At 64.6% G+C, this 26,000-nt stretch overlaps 2 protein-coding genes across 3 annotated transcripts in view; one reads left to right on the top strand and one right to left on the bottom strand.

The window, feature by feature from the left end:
• Positions 1–15,959, top strand: part of LOC123035295 (casein kinase II subunit alpha-like) — a 16,872-nt gene extending 913 nt beyond the window's left edge. The window contains exons 2-14 of one of the 2 annotated variants that reach the window (XM_044453324.1): positions 3,476–3,704; positions 6,603–6,738; positions 7,349–7,460; positions 9,816–9,917; positions 10,428–10,478; positions 11,513–11,572; positions 12,420–12,503; positions 13,417–13,527; positions 14,001–14,102; positions 14,495–14,595; positions 14,763–14,911; positions 15,233–15,322; positions 15,480–15,705. In XM_044453324.1, the coding sequence (XP_044309259.1) occupies positions 6,638–6,738; positions 7,349–7,460; positions 9,816–9,917; positions 10,428–10,478; positions 11,513–11,572; positions 12,420–12,503; positions 13,417–13,527; positions 14,001–14,102; positions 14,495–14,595; positions 14,763–14,911; positions 15,233–15,322; positions 15,480–15,595 (1,179 nt within the window). In that variant the 5' untranslated portion in view covers positions 3,476–3,704; positions 6,603–6,637 and the 3' untranslated portion in view covers positions 15,596–15,705. Of the gene's footprint in view, positions 1–3,440; positions 3,705–6,602; positions 6,739–7,348; positions 7,461–9,815; positions 9,918–10,427; positions 10,479–11,512; positions 11,573–12,419; positions 12,504–13,416; positions 13,528–14,000; positions 14,103–14,494; positions 14,596–14,762; positions 14,912–15,232; positions 15,323–15,479 lie in introns of those variants that run through there. The other variant, XM_044453325.1, reaches the window with a different exon arrangement.
• A 5,271-nt stretch (positions 15,960–21,230) lies between these two features.
• LOC123035253 (fucolectin-like) lies at positions 21,231–25,271 on the bottom strand. Its single transcript, XM_044453241.1, has 4 exons — positions 25,018–25,271; positions 24,426–24,511; positions 23,226–23,526; positions 21,231–21,432 (listed from the first exon to the last, which is right to left on the bottom strand). Exons 1-4 carry the CDS (start codon positions 25,269–25,271, stop codon positions 21,246–21,248), a joined length of 828 nt encoding a protein of 275 aa, XP_044309176.1. The 3' UTR covers positions 21,231–21,245.
• Between the last annotated feature and the right edge of the window lie 729 nt (positions 25,272–26,000).

Genomic DNA, 26,000 nt, shown 5'->3' with positions numbered 1-26,000 from the left:
CGCACCCATGTGCCTGCGCGGAGGGCATTGGCAGCGTCGGAGGCCCCAGTTCTCCTCCTGCAGCGGGATCCAGCCCCGCGGACTGAGGCGCAGGGTGGCCCTTAGGGGCCTCCGCCCTTCGGGTCGGCCGTTGGGGGCTCCGGGCCCGGGGAATCCGCCTGGACGCGGCCCTTGTGGCCGCTAGTCTCCCACCCGGGCCGGCAGCTCCTTAGGCGGCCAGTGGGGAACCTGAGCCGCATCCTGGTTGGGCTGCCGGAATGGGGGGGCACGCAGGCCCCTGGAGAGGCTCCTGCAGCAGGCGCAGGCCTCTGGCCAGATGTGCTGGCCAGCTTGTCGCTGTTTTGGTGGTTGTTGTTCTTCGACTGTTCCATTCGTGGAGAGGTGGCTCTTGCGTTCTAGAGTAACATTTTTGCCCTCTCAAGACCAGGTGCTGAGGTGTTGCACCCACCGTGTCACCTGAGCTCCTCCTCTGCGGGATTCACCGGAACAGGTGAAACTGCTGCCTCCCAAGCCGCATTCTGCCTCACCTACCGGTAGCAGAGACTTGGAGTCTGCCAGCGGAGAGCCGCTTCCAAGGATGGTTTGGGCTTCGTCTCCCGTCGGTCCCAGCCGGCACGGGCGGTGGTCAGCAGTGCCGAGAGTTGTAGCCCAGAATGCGTGGAGGGCACTGGGGTGGTGGCTGGCTTGTCCTTGCCCTTGGCACAGTCTTCCATTCTGACTGTGCGTGGGAACGAGGGCAAGCCGACCCTGTCAGGGCTGTGGCTACAGGGAATTTTATTTCCCCTCCGCTCTGGAGCCAAAGTGCTCTAGACGGTTTATAGGAATTAAAAGCCAAAAATAAGCCGAAGTTGCATGAAATTATTAAAACCTTAAAGCAGAATAAAATCAGGATACAGGCCAGTCAAAGCTAGTGACTGTAAAGATCGCAACACACGATTATAGACTGACACATTTAAAAACAAATCCCTGGGATCCGAAGCAAAAATGTGGTTTGTGTTAGCCTTTCAGGCTGTCAGAGTGTGTAGCTGCTGCGGTGAAAGCGAGCTCCGCAATAGGCATAATGGAACAGAAGGTAGAACCGCGAAAATCTTGCTCCCCTTACAGAGCTCTTCAGTGTGACTGCACTTGGAATAATTGCATCCCGTTCTGGTTGCCTCACCTGAGTAAGGGTGTTATTGAACTGGGAAGAGCAAAAGGAGGGCAGGGAGAAGGAGCAGCGGGGACGAGCAGCTCCTCTGCGGGGAGTGGCTATGGCAGCTGGGACCGTTCTGCTCAGAGGAAAGGCAAGGTGCAGGCAGCAGGACAGAGGTGTTTAAAACACTGCCAGGTGTGGAGAAAATCAGGAGAGTTTTCTCCCTCTCCCATGGCACTCGAACGCAGGGGCATCCCGTAAAGCTGCCTTGTGGGAGATTCAAGTCAGGCAAAAGGAAGGCCTTCTTCACACCACGTGTAGTTAAACTGCGGAATTTGCTGCCATACGAAGTGGTGATGGCCACCAATTTGGGTGGGCTTAAAAGGGGATTGGACAGATACATGAGGCAGGAGGTGCCAGCGGCTTCTAGCGTCGCTGCCTCCGGTCTGCCTCCTTGCCCAGAGGCGGCCTGCCTGCACACCCCGGCTGCTGAGGAGCTGGGCGGGAGGAAGTCTTGCACCCGTCCTGCTGGAGGGATCCTGTGGGCAGCTGGTTTGCACTGTGCACAGAATGCCAGGCTAGATTCACTGCCTTGATCCTCCAGGGCTTTTCTTACATTCGTGTGTAAAATGGTGCATACAGGGAGCTCTTCTGTGGGCCATTAGAGGTCCCCCAGAGGTGATGCGCTTTGGAAGAAAAATAAATTGGCATGACCCTTGGCATGGTGGTCCACCCACTCTTTTTCAGGATACACCCACTGGTGTATTTTAAAGCATGAGAGCCTCTTTAGTATTTCTGGGCCATTCAAATATAATTGGTGGTGGTTGTTGTTAGTCGTGAAGTTGTGCCCGACCCATCATGAACAGCACTCCTCCAGCCCTTCCCGTCCTCCACCATCCCCCGGAGTCCACCCAAGCCCACACCCGCCGCCCCAGTGGCCCCATCCAGCCGCCTCATCCTCTGCCGCCCCTTCTCCTTTTGCCATCCATCATTCCCAGCACCAGGCTCTTCTCCAGGGAGTCCTTCCTTCTCATGAGGTGGCCGAAGTATAATTAGTGAGTTGCAAGTATGGCCTTTTGCAAATTGGCCCAGGACACATCTGTAGTCACACAAGGCAGCCCTGCAGGTGTGTGGAGGAGGAGACACCATCTGGGGAACAGGATGTAGCTGCCTGGAAAACCCCCAGGGAGGAGAGGTGGGAGAGCCGTATAATAAAGAAAATAATGAATGAGGGGTTCTGCGAAGGTGCTCTTGCTCCGCAGTGGAGAAGTGCTTCCCGCGGCAGGCCAGGATCCAGGCCCCGCAGTCGGTCGTCGGGGTTTCCCCAGACCCCGGCCGGTGCTCGCCCAGCGCCCGGTGGCTGCCTGGCTCCCGCGTGCCTGGTTGGTGTTGCTTAGCAGAAGCTGCCATTTTCTAAGTGCGGTTTGATTACTTGACTTTAAACCTGGCAGTGCTTTTTTTCCCCTCATAATTACTCATGGCATATAATTAAGCAGTCGAATTAATTTCTGCACGAAATAGTGGCTACCAGTTTTAGCAGCTGGGTGGCTGTTAAAGCGGATTCAACAGATTCCAGGAGGGAGGCGCGTCGATGGCTGCTGGTCCCGATGGCCGAACGCCACGTCCGGCTGCGGGGGGACTGTGCCTGTGCGCGTGAGCTGCGGGAGGGCACGCGTGGGCCGCCACCCTCGTGCCCTCCGTGTGGATGTCCCTGGCTCTGGGTGAACGCAGTGCTGGACAGGACTGGCCTTGCTTCCGTCCGGCCCGGTGGGTCTCCTGTTGGCCCAGCCTGCAGAGGGGTTTGGGGAGGGTCCAGCATCCACAACAGAACGCCTCCCAGTCCTTGTCTCGGGGCTTCCTTGCACTGCCTGGCTGGCTGCTGGGGGACCAGAGGGCTGCTTTGGAGAGGCAAGCCCTGAAGCCTGCTTTCAGCAATTGGTGTTAAGCTACCGATTCAAGCAGCCATCCTTTCTCTTCTTACTTCATGGAAAAGCCACGCGTTTACACGTCTCTTTACAGCTTTTCCCAGCCTGGTATCCTCAAAATGTACTCCACTGTGGCTGTGAGTCTCCCTGACAAACCACAGACCTGCCACAGCTTGGGGAAACCAGTGTAGTTTCAGGAAGCGACACAAGAAATGCATTTTCTGGAAGATTTGTTCTAGATTAGCTGCTGATATTTTATTCGCACTGTTTTAATATACCTTTTCGTTCTTACTTGTTACATTAGCGTGCAAGCTGCTATGGAGGCTGAGTGCGAAGTATGCAGGGCACAAATGTGAAAATAAACATTGAGGAAAGGGGAGGTGAAGATGAGCGACCGAAATACTTGCTTTTCTTCCAGGGACATGGCAATGCTGTGACCGAGCACCGAGCAAGCGGTTGGGAGGCCCCCCTGAGCGCTGGATGGGCTCCTGCTGACGGCGTGGGAGCACCTGTGCGTCCCCCCGGGCACTGCCTGGCCAGTGCCCCACCCCAGCCTCCCTCCACCTGGAATGCTGCGCGTGCCTCGCTCTGCCTCTCGCAGGACGACTCCCAGTCGCTCTGGGGCTGCTGACTGACCAAGGCTCGAGGTAGTCATCTTGGGTGCTGCCGTGTGGACTCCGCCAGTGGCCCTGTCCTTGGAGGGGTGCAGTGCGAGCCCCCGGCCCGTGTCCGCTCAGCTCGGGGGCCATGCCTGCGTCCCAGATCGTGCAATCCCTCGTGCCCGCCTCGCGTCCGAACTTTCCCGGGCGCCTGACTGGCTGCTGCTGTGCGAGGTGGGATGCGGAGGGCCGGGCTGGAGCTCTGTGCCAGAGGCCTCCCTGGGCCAGCTGCTTGCCTCCCCAGGTGCAGCGGGACGATCCCCTGGAGGGCTGCTGCTGCCAGTCCGGGTTGGCACTGCTGCGCTGGATGGACCCCTGGTCTGGCTCCATTTCGAGCTGCCCCCCAGGCTGCTCATTCAGCAGAGGCGTGTCGCACGCTCTGTCCCGGCCGTGTGGCTCCGTGTACACGTCACCCGGCACGGTGACTGCGCACCGCTTGGTGTGCGCGCACTCCGGGGCAGCCGCGACCCGCCAGGTGAAATGCAGTGGTGTCGGGTGTGCGCACAGATGCATGCGTCTCCAGTGGGAGCAGTGGCTCAGTGTTCTAGCAAGAAGCGATGCGTATGGTTGGTTTGGAGCTACGTGGGCCGGGTGCAGGGCTTGCCCCAGAGTCCTCTTGTCCTCACAGAACTCAGTTCACGCGTTGAAAGCCGGTGCCTGTGAAGTCCAAGCAGCCAGCAGATTCAGGCATCATTCACATTATGGGGATGCAGACGTGGTATTTGTATACCTGCTCCTGCCTGTGTTTTGCCTGAATGCAGACTCTGAATATTCTGTCATAGTCTTTCTGGCTGCGGAGAAAGGACAGGGAGTGGAAGTGTTTGTTCTCACGGCGGTCACTGAGAGCTTTGGCCAGACTGCCCCTTTCCTTAGCCTTGTAAGAGGTGCATTTTGAACACACGTGGTTGTGCTTTTTCCCACAACAACGAGGCCTGCAAACTATTTTTAAACGAAAGCTGACATTTGCAGCATCCTGAATTCTGCTCCAGAGATTCTGCTGTACTGGATGTATTCAGCTTCTGCAGCAACAGGAGATGAGCGCCCAGGTGTGGGGCTGCCTGTGGCAGCAGTCTGAGTGGTGCTCCATTTGGCCTTCGTCAGCCCTGGGTCTGCTCATGCCTTTGCTGGCCTGTGCCTGTTGAGAAGCCAGGGCCGTTTCGTAGGAGCATGATCGGCACGGACGTAGCAACAGATCACGAGTCGCCCCACCCTCCACCTGGAGGCAGGACAGCGCCTGCGAAGGAGGCGTCCTGCATGGACAGGTGCAAAGGCCGAGCCCGTAACTTCCAGCTGCAAATACGAGCAGGCATGATTTCTTGCTCCACACGCTTAATAAACATGTGGAAAGGCTCGAGAAAGGCCCTTTTCTGTCCCCGGAATCTCTCTGCTGGAGATGGCCGGACAGGAGGGGAGGGGGCATGGACCGGCACTGCTTCATAATCCCAGGGACCGAGAGAGAGGAGCTGCTGCTCCTTCCTTCCGAGGCTGGCCATTCCCTTTAGCTTCTCCGGAGACTTGAGGCCCTACGTGTGCTGCGTCTGCAGGCCCGGCACTGCCGGCTTCGGCTTCCTGCATCCTCAGAACAAGGCGGACGGGCATGAAGCGGTGGCGGCCTGGGGCCGAGTGGCCGGGCCTTGCGTCGCTGTGCCTCGGCAGTGGCTGGCAGTGGAGGGCGATGCCGGGGCCTGGCCGAGCGGCTGGTCGTGCTTCTCCACGTCGCCTGGACACAGCGCAGCTGGTTGTGGGTGCTCTCCACAGTCCCGGGGCCCTGAAGCCGAACGCTGTGCTGAGGTGGTGCTCCGGGACGGTGCCAGTGTCCGGTGGGGCTGCCATTTAAATGCCCAGAAACGCAGGCGTTTGGTCACACGCGTTGAGATGAGATCTGTTTGCAAGCGTTGCGTGTCGATGCGTGTCCCTGGGCAGCGAGGATTTGGCCCGTGGTTGTGCACGGAGTCTCAGCGGAGAAATGCTTAGCTGCTCACGCCGGGCCTCTGCGGGTGGCGAGAGGTCCCTCCCGCGGATCCGCCGCTCGCTCTTCGATTCCTTCTGCGGGCAGGCGAAGGCTGCTTTGTTTCAGAAGGCAGTTGACCTGCACGTGGGCTTGGTGCGTTGGGGGCTTTTGTTAATGGCATCGCTTCCTGTAATTATATTTTCATTGCGTTTTAACGGCTTGGTTTAATTTGTCTTGTAAACTGCCCTGGATGCTGTATTTTGGCACAAAACCAGGGCACTCACTAAATGAAATAAGCAGTGGGCAAGCCGGCTAGCAGCAGGGCCCCGACGCGTGCGTGGCTTCCCACTGGGAACCCGCTTTCCCTGCGCAGGGCTGCTTCAGGCTGGATCGCGGGCATCTCGTCCGCCAGTGCCTTGGTGCGTGGGGACTCAGAGGTCCCCACCCCCCCGCCCCCCCTGCTTGGGCGGCTGGGACGGTAGCAAAAATACTAGAGAGGCTCCTGGAAGGGGGCGTGAGAGGGCTTTGAGGGGTGGGTCCAGCCCCTCTCTCGTTCCTGGATGGGTATTGACATTTGCTTGCTTTCCTCGGGGCCTTGGGACGTGTTGGCCCCGGGGCCCCCAGGGTTCCTTTTGGAGGCTCCTGTTTGCTTGCTGCCTGGCTGAGCTGTGGTCGATCGGGGAGCTGGACGAAAGGGCAAGCGGGGGCACACCAAGCCAGGGCGGCCCTGGCCTGGCCTGGCCTGGCTTTCCAGGCTGCATCCCCCTTTCGGTCCTGCTGGTGGGATCCTGCGGCCCGAGCGCATGAGCGACCCGCTTGCGGCAAGCTTCTTGGGGCTGGGTTCAAGGCGGGTCTCCTCTCTCCCCCCACTGTCCCGCTTGTGTGTGCCTGTTAAGCCCCGTTCTTGCGCCAGCCTCTTTCTCTGTCTTTTATAGAGCATTCGAGGTGCTGACCGTCACATTGGGACAGCATGTCGGGCCCCGTGCCAAGCCGAGCGAGGGTCTACGCAGACGTGAACACGCAGAGACCCCGCGAATACTGGGACTATGAGTCGCATGTCGTGGAATGGGGGTAGGTTGGCTGCCTTCAGCCGTGGTGGGGCGCGTTGCTGCGGAGCCTTCTGTCCCACAAAACCTCCTTTGGGGAGGCTGCGTTTCTCTCTGAGTCCCTTCTCTCTCTTGCTGTTCTTGAATCGAAAGCTGCTGCGGCAAACCCCGTACCGCCTGCGCAGCCAAAATCCGTGTGATGTGCACACCGGCTGTCTGGAGACCACGGCGGAGCACCAGGCGAGGGAGGCCTGAGGCCGTCTGATTCCACAGGGGAGAGCTGGGAGGCCGGTGGCCAGGGCTTGGAGCCGTCCTGGCAGCTCCTTAACTCCGTGCCTTTGCATCGGCGGCGCTGCCGAAGGGAGGTCTTTGGGGCGAGCCCCGCAGGCTCCTCACTCATCTCGCCCCCAGCACTGTGAGGGATACGCCTGTCCAGCGCAGCCCCCATCTGACCCGCATCCTCACCCCATCTGTGGAAGGGTCATCCAGATTGCCGGAGGCATGGACTCCCCCTGAGCCCAGGGCCGCTCATTCTTGGTGGGGCTCCTGGGGGCCGTGCTCGGGCGGCTGGCCCTCGGGGCAGGGAGCCTCGGACGGGCTGAGCTCTTCTCCCTCTCCCTCCCTCTCTCCCACAGCAACCAGGATGACTACCAGCTGGTGCGGAAACTGGGCCGTGGCAAGTACAGCGAGGTCTTTGAAGCCATCAATATCACCAACAACGAGAAAGTCGTGGTGAAAATCCTCAAGGTGAGCGTGGCGACGGGCCCCCCCCCTCCCCCCGAGCCCCTCCAGCCTCGTCCTGCCCGCTGGCTCAGCCCCCGTCCGGCCCCCGTCCTCGAAACGCGGGCTGAGATGTCGTGCTGGGGTGACAGTGCGCCCCCTCACGCAAAGCCTCCGGCAAGATCTTGCCGTGCGCGAAGGAGGGCCGCGCTGGTCGCTGCGTGTGGCCTGTTGGTCCGGGCACAGCGCGACCCTGTTCTTCCAAGGGGCTGACTTGGCCGCGCTCAAGCCACAGGAGAAGCAGACGCGCACGGCGTAACTCTTGCTCCTGCATGATGCTCACTTAGGGCGAGGAGAGGTAAGGAAGGATGTGACCCTCTGGTTCAGACGTGTGCATTGCTGTGGGCCGTCCCTGCGCGAAAGGGGAGCCGGTGGCTGCAGGTGTGTGGGTGGAGCGCAGCCGGAGCACGGGGTCTTCGGTCCTGCCGTGGGGGCAGCGAAAGGCTCCCTCCCCCCCCCCGAGCGCTGGGCATGCCCCTGCAGCTGGACGGGCCCCGAGGGCCCACATCTGCCATGCGCCGGCCACTCCCCGCGGCACGTGAGCATCATTTGGAGCACCCGAGTCTCCACCCTGGTCACCGGCCTCCCAGCACAAGGTGCCCGCGATCAAGCACTTAGAGCGGGGAAGCCGCCTGCGCGTGCCGGTGCCGTGCGCCCCGGTGCCCCGTGGGTGCGCGGGGGGCCCTGGCCGCAGCCTCACCGTGGGGGCCTGCGGCGTGGCCTGTGCTGGAGAAGGCCTTGCCCTCGTGGAGCCGCCCGAGACCCCTGTGCAGCCTTCCCGTCGGGGGTCGGGGCGCGTCTGGCTCCTTGCAGAGGGAGGGTTGGCGGTGACACACCAGCTCGCCAGCGGGCAGCGAGGCGCTGTGTGGCTCACGACGGGAGCGTGCGCCTGCGTGTTTGGGTTCCCTGTTCTCTTCCTGCCCCACCTCTGTCCTGCAAGGGCCTCGGGGCGCCTCACAGAGCCCCCTCTTCCCGCGCGCTTCGTCCTGCCATGACCTCGTCGGGCGGTCGGGCAGGGTCTGAGTGGCCCCGGTGCCCAGCGAGCCTCGTGCCGGAGCGGGGACGCGAGCCGGGCCTCCGAGTCGGGTGCGGCACGCTGGCTCGCTCGTGGCGACGCCCCTTTCGCCCGGCAGGAGCGGCCCTGGGGCCCCTGAGGTAGACTGCCACGGCCACGGGAGGGCCTTTGGGCTGCGGCACCCAGACGCGGTGTGGTCGTGCCGGAGAGGCGCCGTGCTGTCCACCTTCAGAAGGGGGAGAAAGCCGACGGGGTCGCTCGTGCGTTCACTGTGAACTCTCCACCCCTCCCCATTTGTTCCCCATTTGTTCCCATGTACAACTTGCTGACCTTTCCGTGTCTTTCTTACCGAAAGCTGCCTTGAGTGTATTTAGCACAAAAAGGTGGGTTGCGCATCAATACTGCTGGAAGTGCCTTTGAGCGTGTGGGGCGGCCTGTGCAGCCCACCGACACGTTGCGCCTTCGCTCTGGCACCACGTGCCCCGGAAGGGAACACGCTGGTGGGCTCCGCGGGGTCACTTGGCCGTGAGGACGCGATGGGGGCAGCAGCGGGGCCCCTGGACTCGCATCTGGCAGGTCTGCAGGCGAGTTCACGTGCTCTGAAGACGGGGCCGTTTCCGTGGCCCCGGGATTTCCCCCCTGGAGGCATCCACGTGGCCCCTTCTCCCCTTCCTTGGGGACAGCAGGTGGACCCCCTTCACTTGGCCGCAGCTTGAAGGGGAGCTGGTGGGCTGTGCAGATGAATTGCTGCATTCGATGTCTCATTTCACATTATTTGGGGTTTCTTTTTCTGTGATTGGAGCCCATTTGCCTAACCTCTTTGAGCAACTCCCAGGGCAGGGATTTGCTTTCGAGACGTTAAAATTGGGAAAGCCCCCGCAAGGCACTGAGGCTTGGCGAGGGCCCCCTGGCGCTGCTCTCCGGTTGCCTCGGGGCGACCCTTGTGGTCTTGGGGGGCCAGCCGGGCAGCCCCGAGCTGCATGAAGCAGTCTTGCCTCCTCACGGATGAGGCCCGGAGGCAGGCACGGCTCGAGGCACGATCGCTGGAGGGCAGGGCACGCCCTGGGAGCAGGGCTCTAGTGGGAGGCGAGCGGCTTCCCGCCAAGGCTTCCCGGGGTGGCCTCTGGGGTCAGTCTAGGGGCCCGTGGCCTGCCTGGACGAGGCAGCAGCCTGGCCCCTCAGCAGAGACCTGCTGGCACCCGTTTCCCCCAAGCTACCTGGGTGCTGAGGGGGCGAAGTGCAGGTTCCAGCTGGTGGGTCTCGTCAGAAAGGCCGCCTGTGACCATACGATGCTCTCCTTTCCTCAGCCAGTAAAAAAGAAGAAAATCAAGCGCGAGATCAAGATTCTGGAAAACCTTCGCGGTGGACCCAACATTATCAGCCTCCTGGATATAGTCAAGGACCCCGTGGTAAGGAGCGCCATGCGCTCTCGGGGTGCTCGCAGCTTGTGGCACAAGGGCCTGGCCCTGGCAGCGGGGGAGGGGGGCACCTTCCGGGGCAGAGGGGCTGCCTGCCTTCGGCGATGTGGCGACGCAGCCTCTAGGTCCCGGAGAAAGAGCCCGGGGGCAGCTGACCCAAGAGGATGCGGGGAGTTGCTCTCGTGGCCAGGACGGGCCGTTTCCCTTCGTGGCTGGCGGGCGAGTGAACTCGGAGGCCCAGCGTCCCCCCGGGAACCCCCACTGACCAGCCAGCACCCTCTGGAGCCCCCCATAGGCCGTCCGGGGGCAGCCGGGGAAGAGTACAGCGAGGTCTTCTGCCCCCGTCAGTGCAGCGCGGCTTGCGAGGCCACAGCAGCCGCTCACGCGCCTCCTAGCTTTGCCCTGGAGGAGGCGGCTTGTCTTACTTGCTGATTCTTGCCCTCTCTCCTGCCCCGTGCGTGCGGTGGCGGCGATGGTGCTGCGGCTCCCGCTGCCCTCCAGTCCCGGACCCCCGCCCTGGTCTTCGAGCATGTCAACAACACCGATTTCAAGGTAAGGGGGTGCCACCGTCGGCGCTCCTTCCGGGTTCCCTTCCGGCCCTGCAGCGAGGGTGAGGGGCCGGGCGTGTGGGGCCCTCTGCTCCGGGGCGGCCGGAAGGCTGGTCCCCGTCTCGGGACTGGGGCTGTGAGGGCGGCCCGATGCTGCGTGCGTTCCAGGCGCCTCTCCCTGCCCCACAGCCGGGAGCCTCCGGGGCAGCTTCCCAAGCCAGAGAACAAGCAGAAGGCCGGAGCATCACTCCGCTCGGCCCAGGTGGCAGGGGGAGGGATGCCAGGAGCAGCCGACCCCTTCTCCCAGCACCCCGGGCGAGTCCTCTGTCCAGCAGTAGCTCACGAGCGAGCGAGCGAGCGACAGCCCGTCTATCCGTGCACGCGCACTGGGGAGGGGGAGCTGCTGGCTGCCAGCTTTCTGCCCCTCCTTTCAGCTGACATTTGTTTGTCTTTTACTTATTTATTTGACTTGCATGCCGCCCCGGTCGCCCTGGGCTCTCCAGGCAGCTCTCGGCACGTTGGGCAACAGAACAGTGCGTGTCGTAATTGTCGCATTTGGCAATTCGCATTAAAATATAAAAGCTAACGATAGGAATCAGGTCAATAAGTTATAAGACAGTGTCAAACAAAAGACTGAAATAAGATAAGATTAACGAGATGAAAAGGGAGACGTAACAGTAAACATTCCATATATCGAACCACATAAAACCACCTTAGTTAAGCAAGAAGAAAAGGTGCCGGGTGCTGCGAGCCATTCGCACGTGACGCTTCGGCGGCTCACCGGCAGCTCTGCTGTTTGGGCGAAGAAACCCGCAAGCAGGCACCCCGCGCCCACTGGCGTCCCGCTCTTGGCCCAAGCGGCTTCCCTCCTCTTCCTCTCCCGTCACAGCAGAGAAGCAGAGTGGCCTCAGGCCAGGCTGCCTGGCTGGGGAAGGAAAGGGCCCCTGTGCTGGGGGTGAGCCGCGCCAGTTAAAGTGGGCGGTCTGAGCCCCGGAGCGGGGCCCCAGCCGCCCTCCACAACCTTCTCTCTTCCCCCAGCAATTGTATCAGACGCTGTCAGACTTCGACATCCGGTTCTACATGTATGAAATCCTGAAGGTAAGGGGCCGAGCCCGGGGGAGGGAAGGAAGCGATGGGCGGCCCCACACCGTGGCTGCCTCTCGGGCGGCTGTGGGGGGCAGAGCGGGCCCCTCTGGCTGCGCAGCCCTCCTTCACCTGTGTCCTGCGGGACGTGCGCACCTCGGGAGCAGCCAGCAGGGGGTGTCTGTCCAGCCCCACACGGGCTTTGGGGGCAGCCAGATGAGGCCCTGCCCCTCCATGGAGGGAGGGGCCTTGGCTTGCACTCCGGAGGCCCGGCACCCAGCCGTGAAGGGACGCGGCCGGAGAAGAGCCCCCTCTTGCAGGGCCTCAGAGGGCTGCTGCTGCTGGGGGCGCCGTCGCGGCGCTTGTGGGGCTTTGGCCAAGGAGCCCGCTCGCTGCCAGGGGCTGCCCTGAGGGTGGACTCGGGGCCTGTCTGCGTCTTCACGAGGCCCTTCTGCGGTGGCCTGCGAGGCCTTCTCGCCCCTCCCACCTTTGAGCCTTTGAGTGGGGAGCGGGTCCGGGCCTGGCCCAGCGGCATTGGGCAGCCCCACAGGGCCAGCTGACGGGTGGTGGCCCCGGGGCAGACCAGCGAGGGGCACCCGGGGCTGGCAGGGTCCTCCTCCTCCCGGGGAGAGCCCCTCCCGCCTCTGCCCCCCTCCGGCCTGTCCCGCCCGGGGGGCAGCTTGCCCAGACAGCGCCAGCTTGGGCGGCCCCATTCCGCTGCCCCGGCACCGGTCAGACACGCAGCCCGGCGCTGCGGAGCCCCACGAAAGATGCCAGGGCGTGGCGTGGCCCTTGCCGGCACTGGGGGCCTGGAGCGGGTGCGCGGCTGGCACCCTCTGACCGCCTCCCGCTGCCCCCGCAGGCGCTGGATTACTGCCACAGCATGGGGGTCATGCATCGGGACGTCAAGCCACACAACGTCATGATAGACCACGAGCACCGGAAGGTGAGGCTGTGTTTGCGCAGGGCTCCCCGTGGGCCGCGTGCAGCCCCCCCCTCCCCCCGGGCAAGCCAGAGTGCCTGGGCAGGCTGGGGAGAGAGACTCGGGTCTCCCCGCCTGGCGGTGGGGCGGTCGGGGGGGTGAGGGCCGCTGACGGTCCGCGCCGCTGGAGTGGCGTGCCCTGCGCAGAGCAGCCGTGGCACCTCCAGGCCCCCCCGGAGTGACGCTTGGCTCGCCCGTGCTCAGGGTGGCCCGGGGGGTGGGGGGGTCTGAGGCCGCCTGTGGGCACGGCAGGCGAGAGGAGAGCTCAGGTGACTGCAGGCTCCCTGGCCTCCGGGAGATGGAATTGGGCGCCTGGAGCACCCAGGTGTGCTGCTGGCTAGAAGAGGTGGAGGGCGGCCTTCGTCCCACGGCAGCCAAGCCTGGGCTTAAAGGTGCCGTCCTGCGAGAGAGCAGTGGAGCAGATGGCGGGGGGCTAAACCGTTGGGGTTCTGTTGCCCTGCCGGGCCGGGTTTGGGGCAAGAGGTGCTTCTCTCCGCAGCATGCCAGCATCCTTTGCTGGGCTCTTGCGATGGATTTTATTTATGTACTTGCTGGTTTGCGAGGGTCCCAAATGTGCTGTACAGAAACAACGGCCCTGCCCTCAGGCTGATCTTAACGCCCTGGGAGGCGGGGGGGGGGGGGGGCTGCCTGGCCAGGGCAGCAAACGCCGCTCAAGGCAGCGCGGCATAGCCGGGCCTGGGCTGCCCTTCCTGCCCCTTGGGCTCCTCGCTGCTCCAGGCTTCTGGCCCCTGCCTCCGCCTGATCTCGAGGCCTCCCTGCGGGGGGCACGCTTCCCGCGTCCTGCCTGAGAGCAGGCTGTGGCGCTCAGGCGGCCTCCCCTCCCCTCCCCTCCCCTCCCCTCCGCTCCCGGCTGCAGCTGCGTCTGATCGACTGGGGCTTGGCCGAGTTCTACCACCCGGGGCAGGAGTACAACGTGCGCGTCGCCTCGCGCTACTTCAAGGGGCCGGAGCTCTTGGTGGACTACCAGGTAGGGCGGCGGCAGCGCACCGCCGTGGGGCAGCAGCAGAGCCTGGGGGTCCGTGCGGAAGGCCAGGCCAGGCCAGACCGTGCCGGGAGGGCGGCAGCAAGCCCAGCTCTGCACCCCCCTGGCCCGGGCGCCTCGCTCTGCAGCCCCCGGCCCTACCTCCTGGAGGTGGCGGAGACTGGGCGCGGGCCAGCCACACGGACGCCCCCTGGCCCCTGCTGCCGGGCCGGGCGACCGCCGCGGGCTCGGCAGGCGGGCGGGCGGCGTGAGGCCAGGGCCTGGTGCTCCGGGAGGGCGATGGGTGTGAGCTTGCGGGGGCACAGGTGCCACAGCCGCAGGCAGCGGTTCGGAGAGCCCCCGCACCGGCTCTGCTGCTGTTGGAGGCAGGCGCTGGGTGGGGGGCTGCCGCCCTCCTGCCCCCCGGCCGCTGCTGAGGCCTCGTGGCCCTCTCCGCCCCCGCCCCCGCCCCCGCCCAGATGTACGACTACAGCCTGGACATGTGGAGCCTCGGCTGCATGCTGGCCAGCATGATCTTCCGCAAGGAGCCCTTCTTCCACGGCCACGACAACTACGACCAGGTGAGCTCGGCCGGGGCCGCTTGCAGGGCTCCCACCCCCCGCTCCAGCCCGCCCCCACCCGCGTTCGGGATCTGGCCTTTTTGCCACATGCCTCCGGCGCCTGCAGGACAGGCAAGGCCCGGGCGGGGGACAGCGGGGGGGCCGTACCCCGGGGGGGCTGCTGTGGCGGGGCTTCCGCAGAGCAACCCGCCCGCTGCTGGGGCCTTTCCCTCTCGCTGGGCAGGTGTCGGGGTGGAGGGCTGCGGCTGCCGGGGCAGAGGGCTCTGCTGGCCACCTGTGAAGGCAGGCAGGTGGGGCCTCCTGGGGCGGCAGTTCAGCGGGGCTGCACCCCCTGGCCTGGCCTTCCGCCGCCCCCCCCCCGCCCGCCCTCTCACCCTCCCCGTCGCGCTCAGCTGGTGCGGATCGCAAAGGTGCTGGGCACTGAGGATCTCTATGACTACATTGACAAGTACAACATAGAGCTGGACCCCCGCTTCAATGACATCCTCGGCAGGTGAGCGCAGCCCCCTCGGGCCCTCTGAGGGCGGTCACCGGGCGGTGGGGCGCAGGGCCCTCTCCTGCCTTCACCTCCTGGGCCTGGGGGCGGGAGGGGCTCGGCGGGGCAGCCCCCCACGCCCCGCCTCGCCCTCCCTCCCTCCCTCGCCTCTCGCTGCCTGGCAGGCACTCTCGCAAGCGGTGGGAGCGCTTCGTGCACAGCGAGAACCAGCACCTGGTGAGCACCGAGGCCCTGGACTTCCTGGACAAGCTGCTGCGCTACGACCACCAGACGCGGCTCACGGCCCGCGAGGCCATGGAGCACCCGTACTTCTGTACGTCGCCCGGCGGACGGCCCCCGGCCCCTGCGGGGTCCGAGCTGGGCCGGCCCCCCTCGGGTCTTCCCTGGCGCTGTCCCCACGGAGGGGAGGCTGCGTGAGCCCCTGAGGCCCGGGGGGTGCTGTCGCTCGCCGGTCCGCCTCGCCTCGCCTCGGCCAGCGCCAGGGTCTCTCGGCCGGGAAGGGGCTCGCGCTGCCCGCTGCCCCGGGGCTTTCGCCGCTGTGGGGCACTGGGGCGGGACGCCTGGTGGCCCTCTGCTGGGGGTGCCTCTGCAGCAGGTGGGGCCCTGGAGTCACGTCCCCCCGCTCCCCCCGCAGACCCGATAGTGAAAGACCCCGCCAGGCTGGGCTCCTCCAGCGTGCTCTCGTCGGCCAACACGCCCGTCAGCTCCTCCAGCATGCTGGCAGGTAGGGCTCCCCCCGGGGCGAGGGCTGGGTGGGCCGCGTCTCCACCTGGGGCTTTCCCCGCGGAGGGCTGGCGGGGGAGGAGCGGCCTTCCCCTGCGGGCCCCCCACCAGCCCGCTGACGCGGTCCCTCTGCCCCCCTCCCCGGTCTGCCCGCACAGGGATCGCCTCCATGTCGGCCTCGCAGCCCATCGGCAGCCTGGCCGCCTCGCCCGTCATCTCCTCTCCGAACGCCCTGGGGTCGCCGGTCCCTGCCGCTGCCGGAGCACAGCCTTGACCGCCTCGGCGGCACCTCTGACTCGCCGCGCTGCCCGGACCCGGACCCGGCCTCGCCCCCGCCCGCCCGCCCGCCTTGCCAGGCTCAGCCCCCTGCCCACAGCAGGCAGGAGCGTGGCTGGGGGCCGGGGGCCTGCCTCTGGAATTTGATATTTTTTGTTTCTGTTGAGTATGTCAAAGAGCCAAGTGCGGGCTGCCGCCGCCGCCACCCCCCTGCGGCGACGGGGCGGACTCTGGCTACGGACGGGCTCCTCTGCCGTCTGCCGAGTAACACGAGCTGCATTCTTCTGGGGGGGTCGCGGTTGGTGATGCAGCGACAGTGTAGACATCTAAACGGAGAATAAAATTTATTTTCTATGTCCCTACTGGGTGCTTGCCCTGCAGTTTGTTCTTGGGGGGGGGGGGGGAACAGGCGGGGGCGTGAAGCTGCCCTTCATTTGCGGTGACGCCAGCTCTGGACTCCACCTGTGTTGGCCGACGAGCTTTGGCCAAAGGCTCTTCCCGGCTTCCCGTGGCTCACGTGGGAAGGGAGACGGAGTCGCAGGCCCCCGGCGGGATTCCTCAGCGGTTTCCCTGCGCGTCAGCATTTGGCAGAGCGGCCTGCGCTGACATTCCCGGACACGACGCATTCCGGCTTTCACCCTGCGCTCATTGCACTGGGCTCCCGTGCTTGAGAGAAGATGGGACGTAAAGCAGCCCAGGGCAGCAGTAGCGATACCCAACACGCCAGAGCACCAGAGGAGGAGGGGGCAGGCACAAGGTCCACCCGGTCTGCCCCCTCCTCCTCGTGGGGTCCAGCAGATGCCCCCAGGAAGACCACGAGCAGGTCACGGGGCAGCCAGGAGCCTGGGAAGGCAGACACCCCATTTAGCCAAGGCTGCAGTCAGCTGCTGGCAGCCCCCCCACCCCATTAATGTGCTTAATGCCTCCTCTTTGACGCAAGCGGCACGGCCGGGCTCGCCTCTCTGGCCATGCCCTTCTCCCCTGCAGAGGCCGGCCGGCCGGCCCGCCGCCCGCCTCTTTGGAAGGGGCGCTTGGGGCTTTGCGCAGCCGGTCCCAGAAGGAGCCTCTGCGGCCGCTGGCATCACAGCTGGCCTTGCCTGCCACCGCGGAAGGACGTTGGACAGACCAGCCCAAAGCCGCCTCGGCCCAGCCGTCTGTTCACATGGTGGCCAAAGTGCTGCCTGTGGGAAGCCTCCACATGGGGCTTGGGTGCCACGGCACCCTCCCACCCATGTTCCCCAGCAACTGCCTCAGACCAGCGGCAGTGTCGGCACCGATCTGGTCGCCTCAGTGGACTCCACTGGTTGGGGGTGGGAGGTGGGTAGAAGCCCTGCCTTGTGTCCCTCCTGCATCCCACAGCAGCCCGTTCCGGAGGAGGGCCCGGCTGGGGTCCTGCCTCTTGAGGGGTGGGAACCCATCTCCCACCGTCCTGTGCCAGGCATAATTTGGAACACCTCTCGGGTCTCCCCTTCCCCACCCTCCTAAGCTGACCGGCCCCATTGCACCCGCCCCTCGGGGGATCTGCTGTGGCACCTGATGGTTCTCGTCACGCTCTTTCCATTCCAAATTCGACAGCCCCAGTTTAGCAACCAGAACCGCCCAGGCTGGAAGCTGCGCCAGCCCCTAGGTGCAAAGCACATGGAACCTGCCTGGTGCTGGGCAGACCTGGTGAGGCCCCGCACGGGGGATGCAGTTCCGTTGCCTTGGAGTTGAACCGAGGGCCACGGCCCGTGGCACAGTCGCGTGGAACGTCCAGACTGACTTGGGTCGGGTTTGGGCACAGCTCTTGGGCAGAAGCCCAGGAGCAGCATGTGGAGGGGAAAGGGGCTTTGGGGTGCGCTTGCAAGGGCAGGGGAGGGAGGGAGAAGGGAGGTGGGATCGGGGGGGCTTGGTGGGTGGTACAACCCAGCTCATCCTCCGGCGTAGTCAATAGAGCAAAAGAGGACGGCTGGATGGATCGGCTGATCGGTCCGTCATCGTGAAGAGCCGCTCAGACTGCTGCGGCGAGGGACTCAAGGGGGCCACGCTCCACGTGGGAGACTCCATGCCTGGCCAGGGCACACCCAACCAGCTGCAAGTGCCGCGGGCCCCGTGTCAGCCTCTCTCCGCAAGCACAGGCATCCCGGGGTGTGTGGTCACCGCGAGATCACTGGACGGGTGTGGGTGGGTGGCCCGCAGCCGCCGTTCCGTGTGTGGAATGGGCCTGGCGGGGTGGAGTTTCGCCCCTCATTAGAAAAGTGGCTCCGGGTCATGTCAGGGGCGACGAGCAAGGTGGCCAGAAGAGGACTCCGGGTGGGTGGGGCAGCCAGGTGTGCCCTTGGCGGAAACGCCTCCTCTGCAGAGGGCAGCTTTCGCGGGAGGGCCGCCCGGTGCAGTGCCAGGTTGCAGGTAAGGAGTGCTAAGAACACGTGCCTCCCACCAGTGGGCACCCGGCCCCTCGCCCGCAGTCCTCCGCTCGTCAGTGGGAAGCCCGGCGCTCATATTCCAATTAGAACCACCCCTGGCTTTGTACCCGCAGGCACAGATGAGCCCATGCTCCTTGCTGGCGAATCGCGCCCCTCTGGCCTCCTCCTTCGGTGGTGCCTGTGGGGCCACTCAGAGTGGGGGCGCCACGGTGGGGCAATCGTCCTGGCTCGCCCGCAACATTTCACAGGGGCCCAGGTGGCCCCATCCCCCTCTGGTCCCCCCCGCGGAGTTCCCTCGCGTCTCTTTCCCGCCAGGCAGGAGAGGCCAGTGTGGGGCGGGCGGGAGGCCCTGCGGGCGCATCCGTTCGGCTTGCAGCGCCCCCGCGCCGACCGCACTCTCCCCCGGCAGCTGCGGGACCGCCACGGACACCGGCCTGGGCGCATCAGCAGCTCGGCCAGGCTGTGCGAGGCGGAGGCGCACGGGGCCGGGCAGCGGCTCCCCACGCTCTCGGCTCACTGCCCAGCGAGGGCGCAGCCGCTTCCCCGGAGGACGCGGGTCCGCCGCCTCGAGCGATATTCGCTCAAAACATTGCAAGGGGAAACCGCGGCGAGGGTGGTGCTGCGCACCCGCGCGGCGGGCGCCCCGAGGCTCGGTGGGGGGGGCGGCTGAGCGGGGATCGTGGGCCAGCGGTTGCCCTTCAGGGATGGGCAGGGGCCGGATGCGGCGTGAAGGGGCCCCTGCCTCCGCAGCGCTTCAGACCTCAGACCGGTGAGTGCCGAGGGCCAGCACAGACTGCTGGGAGTGGAGTCGAGGGGCGGGGCGGGGGGGGGTCATGCAACCCTTAACAGAGCAGCAGTGCATAATTCCCCAGGTCCATCCTGCAGCGCCCTCCAAAATTGGCTTGCTCCCAAGGGGGGCTCCCTCACTTCAGTGGGAATTGTTCTCCGGAAGGACTTTTCATGTTCAGCCAGCAAAGCTCTCCCCACTTGCCCGCCCCCCCGAGCAACGCACACCCCTTCCTCCCTGAGGCCTTCCCATCCTTAGCTCCCAGACCGATGATCCGCATGCAAACCTGTCGCCCAGCCACAGCCGCCGGCCCCGTGCTCCCTGGCTGTCTTCCCACGACTTCCTCACATCTGGTGCCACCTCCCCATCGCACATCACCGCTGTTCCCCGGTGGTGGTAATGGCAAGGCACCCACATGAGCCCTCCACACCCGGCCACAGCTGTGCGGTACGTTTCCCGCCCGGCATGAGCAGACCTTTCGGAACACTTTTCCTGTACGGAGGCGGGGAAGCTTTGCTGGCCCGGCCCAGCTAGTACAACTGGGCAAAGGCTCCGGAGCGCCTGGAAAGGCCCCTGCAGCCAGCACTCGCCCACGCTGGGCTGGAGGGGGCAATTTGTGTGCAAAGCCAAGGGCAGCTCCTGGCGGCAGGCCAGTCCGCTGCAATTCTGCTCTCCCTCAGGCCAGTACAGAGCCGCCCCAGCCGCCTGGAATGTCTCTGCTGGACAGCAGAGTGTGAGCGTGAGGGATGCAGCCCCAGACCTGGCAAAGAACTTGGCTGGTCCTTAAAAAGAACAAAAGCAGCGGCCCAAAATGGCTTGGCAGGAGCTCCCAAGGAGCGTGCTCAGGCGCCTGATGTTCTCCCACATTCAGGGAGCCACGGATCATGGATACAGATGGTTCCTTGCTGCCCACCCACCAGGACCAGGGCTCCAGAGCACAGTCCCCCTGGGCTCGTAGACAACAGGGGCTGGAAGGGGGCCCATAAGGCCCTCGGGGAGGTGTGGGGCTCCAGTGAAGCGTCCCTGATGGGGGGCTGCCCAGCTGCCCCCGAATGCCTCCAGGGTGGCCGAGCCACCACCTCCCGGGTCACGGCTCCATGGCTGTGCTGCTCCAGCAGACAGACATTGGCCCTGAAGCCCAGCCAGAAGCTGGGGAAGGAGGCGTGCGACCGTGGGCTTCCCTCCGGGGCCTTCCTTTGGGGCATCGGCATCGGAGGGGGTGGGGCAGTGGAGGCTCCGATCAAAGCGCTCTGTGACTTGGATAGGAGCATACATTCCTTTGCGAGGAACCTGCTCTTTTTCAGCCCCCGAGGCAGGAAGGGTGTCTCTGTCTGAGGAGTTCAATCTGCTGCTTTACGGAGGTTTTGTCTACCCTTTTCCTTGCAAGAGGAAAAATGTGTCCTTTATGTGCGGTTTCTTCCCAAGGTTTGTAGTTCTCTGCTTTTCTAATTACCAGCCAGAAGGTGGTGCTGTGGCGCCCCTGCCCTCGGGGGATTTGCAGTGCCGTGAGGAGCGCGCATTCCAGGTTGTCACAATTTAACATTTAAGCTCTGCTTTTCCTCACACTAAAAAACATGCAACAAAGGCTAGAAAACAGGAGAGGCCCTGGAGGATGACGACATCATGAAAAGGCCCTGCGGACTTCCATGAGTTAAGCTTCCCCAACGCGCAAGAAATGCCTCGTGCAGAAAAGCCCTCATTCCTTCGGGCACCTCTCCTCCTCTGGCAGTGAAGAGATTAAAGCAATTAATCAGTCCAATATGGTTGTCTGCTTTCCGTGGCATCCTAAAGCAGCTGCCGGAGGCTCCAGAGTGGCGCACGGGCACTTCCAAAGCAGCCGGGCACTGCTCAGAGGGCACACATCCCTGCCCAGGTGGCGGCCGCGATGCCGCGCCCGCCTGCCGCGGCCGCTTCGCCTCCTTCACTCCCATTCCCAGCGGTGCATCCCAGCGGCGGCTCCGGGAGCAGTGGGCCCCTCTCCTGGGCGGCTGCCAGCACCAGCCGGCAACCTCCTTCTCTAGGCAAGAGCGGGGAAAGGGGCCTGCCCAGAACAGGTGGGCTCTGCCTAGCCCGAGTCCGCCCTTCCCCGCTTGTGCCCGAGCGGCTGGATTCCTCTCGAGCAGGACCAGGAAACGGGAGGCTCTGTGCTTGGCGCCGGAGAAGAGCCCGGTCCAGCCACGTGGGGGAGGAGAGGGGCAGTGCGGGCTGCCCCACAAGGGGCACCGCCCCCTCGAGGATGACTCTGCAGCCCCTGACGCGGTTCCCGCTCGTGGCAGCGCTGCGGAGGGGCAATTCGAGCTCGGCGCTGGCAGCCCACCCCTTCTGGGCCAGCTTTCCCACGACTTCGTCCTGCCTTGGGAAGCAGCCCCCGCCTCGCTCGTTCTGAAGCCCAGGACACAAAAGAGCTGGAGGAGGCAGAGGATGCCGGTGGGAGGGGTGTTTATTGGGAGCCCCCTTCACTGCGGTGCCCCCCCCGGCTTGCAGCACGGCGTGGGCTCCTGCTTGTTGCCGTACACTTCCACCTCGCACAGTGACAGGCTCTCCGGTCGGCCCGAGATGCTGACGATCACAAGGTGGCCCTTCAGCCCGTTGCAGTAGATGGTTGTGATGGAGCCCGGGGTGGTGTTGAGGATGGTCCCACAGCTGCAGGGAGAAAGGGGCATCAGGCAGGCCGGTGCTCCCCTTCTGAGGAAGCAAAGTGCCCCCACTGTCAGGGCACACGCACCCCCAACCAGGGCGGGCTCGCGTGTCAGGCAAACGCGCCCGGGGAACCAGCCCGGGCGGGTTGCGTCATGAGCACACCGCCTCCACCCAGCGGGCGAGGGCGCTGGGTGAGCTGCTCCCTGCCCGCCCCACGTCAGGCCTCCCGCAAGGGACACTGAGGCAGAGCCCCCTTCCCAATCACAGCCCCTCCCTGCTCCCGTTCTGACAGCCTTCCCAAGCGCCCGGACGCACATGAAGGGCCGCTGCTGGGTGGCCTCCCCTTTGCAAGCCAAGAACCTTTCGTGCTCCAGACGTGTGCGGCTTTTCCCATTTGGAAAAGGGGATTTTGGCAGGCCGGTGGTGTTCTTTTGACAGGGATGCGGCCCTTACCAAAACAACAACATTGCCCCCCTTGTCCGATCAAAAGCCCATTTCGGAAGGCAGCCACCTTCCCATCCTCCCAGAGTAGAGGAAAGTGCAAAACCTTCAGCCTTCGGACAGCTGCCTGGTACAAGCACCGCAGGAAAGGTGTGAGACGCTTCCCTTGGCCAGTGCCAGCGGCTGGGGGTTCTCCCCCTCCCCAGCACTGACGAGGCTTCACAGTTTGGTCCCGCAGCCACCCAGCACGCAGCTGGGGAAACTCCCGCCTGAAACCCTCAGAGCTGCTGCTGCTGCCGCCAGTCAGTGTCTACAATACTGGGCTAGATGGCCAGGGATCTGCCTCCCATGTTCCCATGCTCAGGAGCTGCAGGTATTCCAGCGGTGGCTGCACCACTGGCTTGCATAGAAGCATTCCAAGCCTCGGTTCCATTCCCAACCGTGCTCCACGGGGAGCGTCTCTTTTCGCGCCAGTCATTGCGTGGAATCGTCATTGCGTGGCCCCCAAAGCCCCCCACCCCATTCGGGCCAGTCGCTGCCAGCTCGGACCCCCCGCCTTAGCCCTGGCAGCTGTTGCCTCAACATGCATCACTCTGCACTTGCTTATACTGGGCTGCACCTGCATCCGGATGCCCTTTCTCCCGGCCTGAAGGGAGCCTTAGGAGAGCAATTCCTATTTGGTTTGGGGTCACCCGCAAACTTGGACATTTCCTGTCGCCCCTAAACGGCTGGGGACCGCACAATCTTGGGGAGCGCCTTCCCCCAACGAACCTGCCCCTTGTTTAAGGCCATCAGTGGAGCCACTCCTACAGGTTCCTTTTCCTGAGGAGGGGGGGGCGGGTGAGGAGCAGGGCCTTTTTGATGCTGGCACCCCACTACTGGAACCCTTCGCCTCGGGAGATTTGTCAGGCACCTACTGCATTGAGTTTTAGGTGCCTAACAAAAGCATTCCTGTTCTAACGCAATCATGGCACTACTCAAACTATGGATTTGAAGCACTGGTTTAATTTTAATTTATTTTTTTGTTTTGTTGGCTTGTATATTGTGTTTTAGTTTGTCTGTTTATTACAGTATTTGAACTGTATTATTTTATTAATGTTGTTATTGATATTTGAGTGCAATGGCCGCCGAGAGAGCACGATGCAAATGGTTGGCTTTTATACAAATTGAATGAATGAATGAATTCCAGTTCATTTATGAGCAAGTTAAACATTTGCCATTCTGGCCAGGAGCACAGGCTGAAATAGCAGAATCCTGCTTTTCTACATTCCCCATGATTACGAGTGCAAAGGGGGCGATCTTCGAGGTATGTCCTGAGTAGGTTTGCCCGAGGGAAGGGCGGGGGGGGGACTTACAGGCGGGAGGGGTCCTTGCGGTCCGCCACCGCGTCTCCCACGTAGACCTGGGCCCCCTGCAGCCGCTTGCTGCAGCAGTCCTGCCGGTTCTTCACCACCACGGTGGAGACGCTGTACTGCGCGCCCAGGTCCACCGCCCACCAGGGCTCCTTCTGCAGCCTGCTCTGGGTGCAGGAGCCGCGGCGCCAGAACCCGGAGCAGTTGCCGTCCACGGCTTTGGACGCCCTTCCGGAGATGCGGCGCGCGAAGGTGGAGGACTGCACGGCCGGGCGGCCCAGCGCCACGTTCTTGGCCCGAGGCGCTGCGGGAGAGAAGGGGAGGTGGGGCGCGCCCCCTCTTCGGGCTCCCGCGGGACCTTCTCCGCTGGAGGACGGGAGCCCAGGGGGGAGCATGCGCGGAGCGACGGGGTGGCCCTTTCAGCGGAGCTTGGAGCGGGGGGATTGGGAGGCGCGGGAAGAAGGCGGCGCAGGCACCGAGCGCGGCGCTCTGCTGCCCGGGGGGGGGGGGGGGGAGACGGAGCCTCTCTCTCCCCCGCCCCAGTGTGCTGAAAGGGAGGGCAGCCCCCTCGCCCGGGCACGCGGCGGGGCCCTTTCCTCCTCCGGGGCTCCTCCCCACCCGCCCAGCCCGGGCGCGCCCTGGAAGCTGCGCCGCACCGCGCCAGCCTGCGGTAGTTTCGCAACGCCGCTCCGCCGCAGCGGCCCATCTTGAGCCACCGAACGGGCAGGACAGCACAGTGAGGCAGAGAGAACAGCCCTCCCGCCCCCCAAACCCCCGTGCGCTCGAATGCCCGGCGGGGCCCGGTGTGAGAGAGGCTCCAATCACCCCGCAAAAGCCGTGCCGGCTCAGGCGAGCCCCGCAGGGCCCCCGCAGGAGCCCAGCGCGTTCCACCCAGGGGTCTTCCTGGCTCCCGTCAGACCCACGCGGTGCGTGGTCCTCCGGAACGGTCTTTCCCCCTGGGCCTCCTCTCCCGCCCGCCCGCCTGCCGCCTTTCCGCGCTTTGGAGCTGCGGGGCATTGCTGGCCTGTTCGTCTCAAGGCACGAGGGCGGCAGCTGTGGGGCTCGTGCTTTGCCAGGATGCTGGTCCCCGGCTGGGCAGGGACCAGGAAGCCACGGCACAGGACGATCTGAGGGTGAGGGCCCCAGGGGCCCCGGGCAGGCCCAGCGATGGCTCTCCCCCGCCACGCTTTCCTTGCGCCTTACCTCCGGGCGGTGGCCTGCACTCCTGGGCCCCTCCGCAGCTGGCCAGGAGAGCCAGGACCGGCAACCAAGTCCAGAGCAGGAGCATCCTGCAAGAGGGGCATTGGGGCAGCCGTGAGCAGGAGGCCGTGCAGGGCCGTGGCGCCTCCTTTCCCGCAGCGGCACCTCTCCGCAAGAGGAGCCAGCCGGCACGAGGGGCGCTTGCAGAACCAGGACCACGCTTCCCCGGAGCTGCAGCCCTTTCTGAAGCGGCCGGACGTGCTTCGAGAGAAGCCTCGCAAGGCCTGAGGCTCCCAGCGCAGCCCTCAGGAACGGCCGCCAGTCCAGAGAAGCTGCACCTGCAGGAGTGGCTGGCTAGGCAGTTCAAGGGGTGCGGAGAATATGGGGGTGAGCCCAGCGCGAAGCAGGGGCTTTGGGTGGCAGGGAGACCGATTCGGGGCCCAGTTGCTCAAGGGACCTGAGAACCGGCATTCTCCCCGGGGAGGTGTTCCCCCGACTGGTCCAGGGCTTCCGAACGTGCGGCTCCAGGAACCTTTGGGTCTCTCCCACTGGGGCCTTGGGGCCCTGCCCGGTGGGCTTCCCCACCTCACCTCACCTCACCTCACCTGGGTTCCTCGGGACAAGCGGAGGCGCTGGCCGTCCTTCTTGGCGGGTTGGCGGTGCCCTTCTCTTCCCCAGGGGCTGCGCTTCCGGCTGAGTCTGGGTCTCCCTGCAGCCAGTGGTGCTTTTATCTGCTCCCCAATGGGTGGCTGTTGCCTGGCCCAGGAGGCCCAAGCCAATCAGAGCGAGCACAAGCCCAGGGCTGGCCCACGTCCCAGTCCGGGTCGGCTTCCCAGCAGCTGGCCCCATTGCGCAACCCGTCGCCTATTAAAAGGGCCCCCCCAGCCCCGGCCAGCCCTGCCCTGCCCTGCCCTCTCCAGGGCTGCTGACGCTGTCCCCCAGCAGGAACTGGCACGGTTTGGGGAAGGCACAGAATGTCAGAATACCTCCACTTCCACACCGAACTCATGCTGAGAACAAGCAAAGGCTGAAATCGCCACACCCAGCCCTGGGGCGGCCTTGCATGAGCCCCGTGAGCCGGAGGTACAGGGCTGCCATGGCTGGAGGCGAGGGAGAGCGGCTGCCCGGGCCCGTGGTGATGTCACCGCCTTGCTCCCCTGGAAGCCTGCCAGAGAGGAAGCTGTGAGCCGCAGAAAGCCAAGGATTTCGTGGCTCCACCACGCCAAGCCCATCACACGCTCCTGTGAGCACGAAGGCCGGCAAACCGAAGCTCTGCCCAGACCCAGCAGCGGGACTGCCAGGCGGGTCTCCCCCGCCCCAGGTGGAGAGTCCCGCTCCCTGTACAGGGCCGGGTTCTCCTTCTGGGGTGCTCATTGATCCAGGGCTGTCCTCAGGGGCTCTTGTGCCCTCTGGCTCGGGGACCCCATTTACCGGCTCTGCCGGTGTCCCACTGCGGCCTCACCCAGGCAGAGAGGGCTGGCTGCAGCCGACCAGCTGCAGGCAACCGGCCACTCGGGCTGCCATGGGGCTGGGAGAGCCGTCCAGAAAAGGGGTGCTTCGGCTGTGCTGGCCTTTCCT

This window comes from Varanus komodoensis, unplaced genomic scaffold (genome assembly GCF_004798865.1).
Source record: "Varanus komodoensis strain SLA01 unplaced genomic scaffold, ASM479886v1 scaffold78, whole genome shotgun sequence".
Lineage (NCBI taxonomy): Eukaryota > Metazoa > Chordata > Lepidosauria > Squamata > Varanidae > Varanus > Varanus komodoensis.
Note: the sequence above shows the minus strand (reverse complement) of the source record. Positions and strands in the feature narration are given on the sequence as shown.

What these genes read in the sequence shown, in the direction of transcription:
- LOC123035253 (XM_044453241.1), bottom strand. Translation starts at nt 25,271, where the DNA reads ATGGGGCCAGCTGCTGGGAAGCCGACCCGGACTGGGACGTGGGCCAGC. An exon ending in GTGCAGGCCACCGCCCGGAG is followed by an intron (nt 23,527 to 24,425) that starts GTAAGGCGCAAG and finishes TCTCTCCCGCAG; the next exon opens with CGCCTCGGGCCAAGAACGTG. An exon ending in CGCAAGGACCCCTCCCGCCT is followed by an intron (nt 21,433 to 23,225) that starts GTAAGTCCCCCC and finishes TTCTCCCTGCAG; the next exon opens with CTGTGGGACCATCCTCAACA.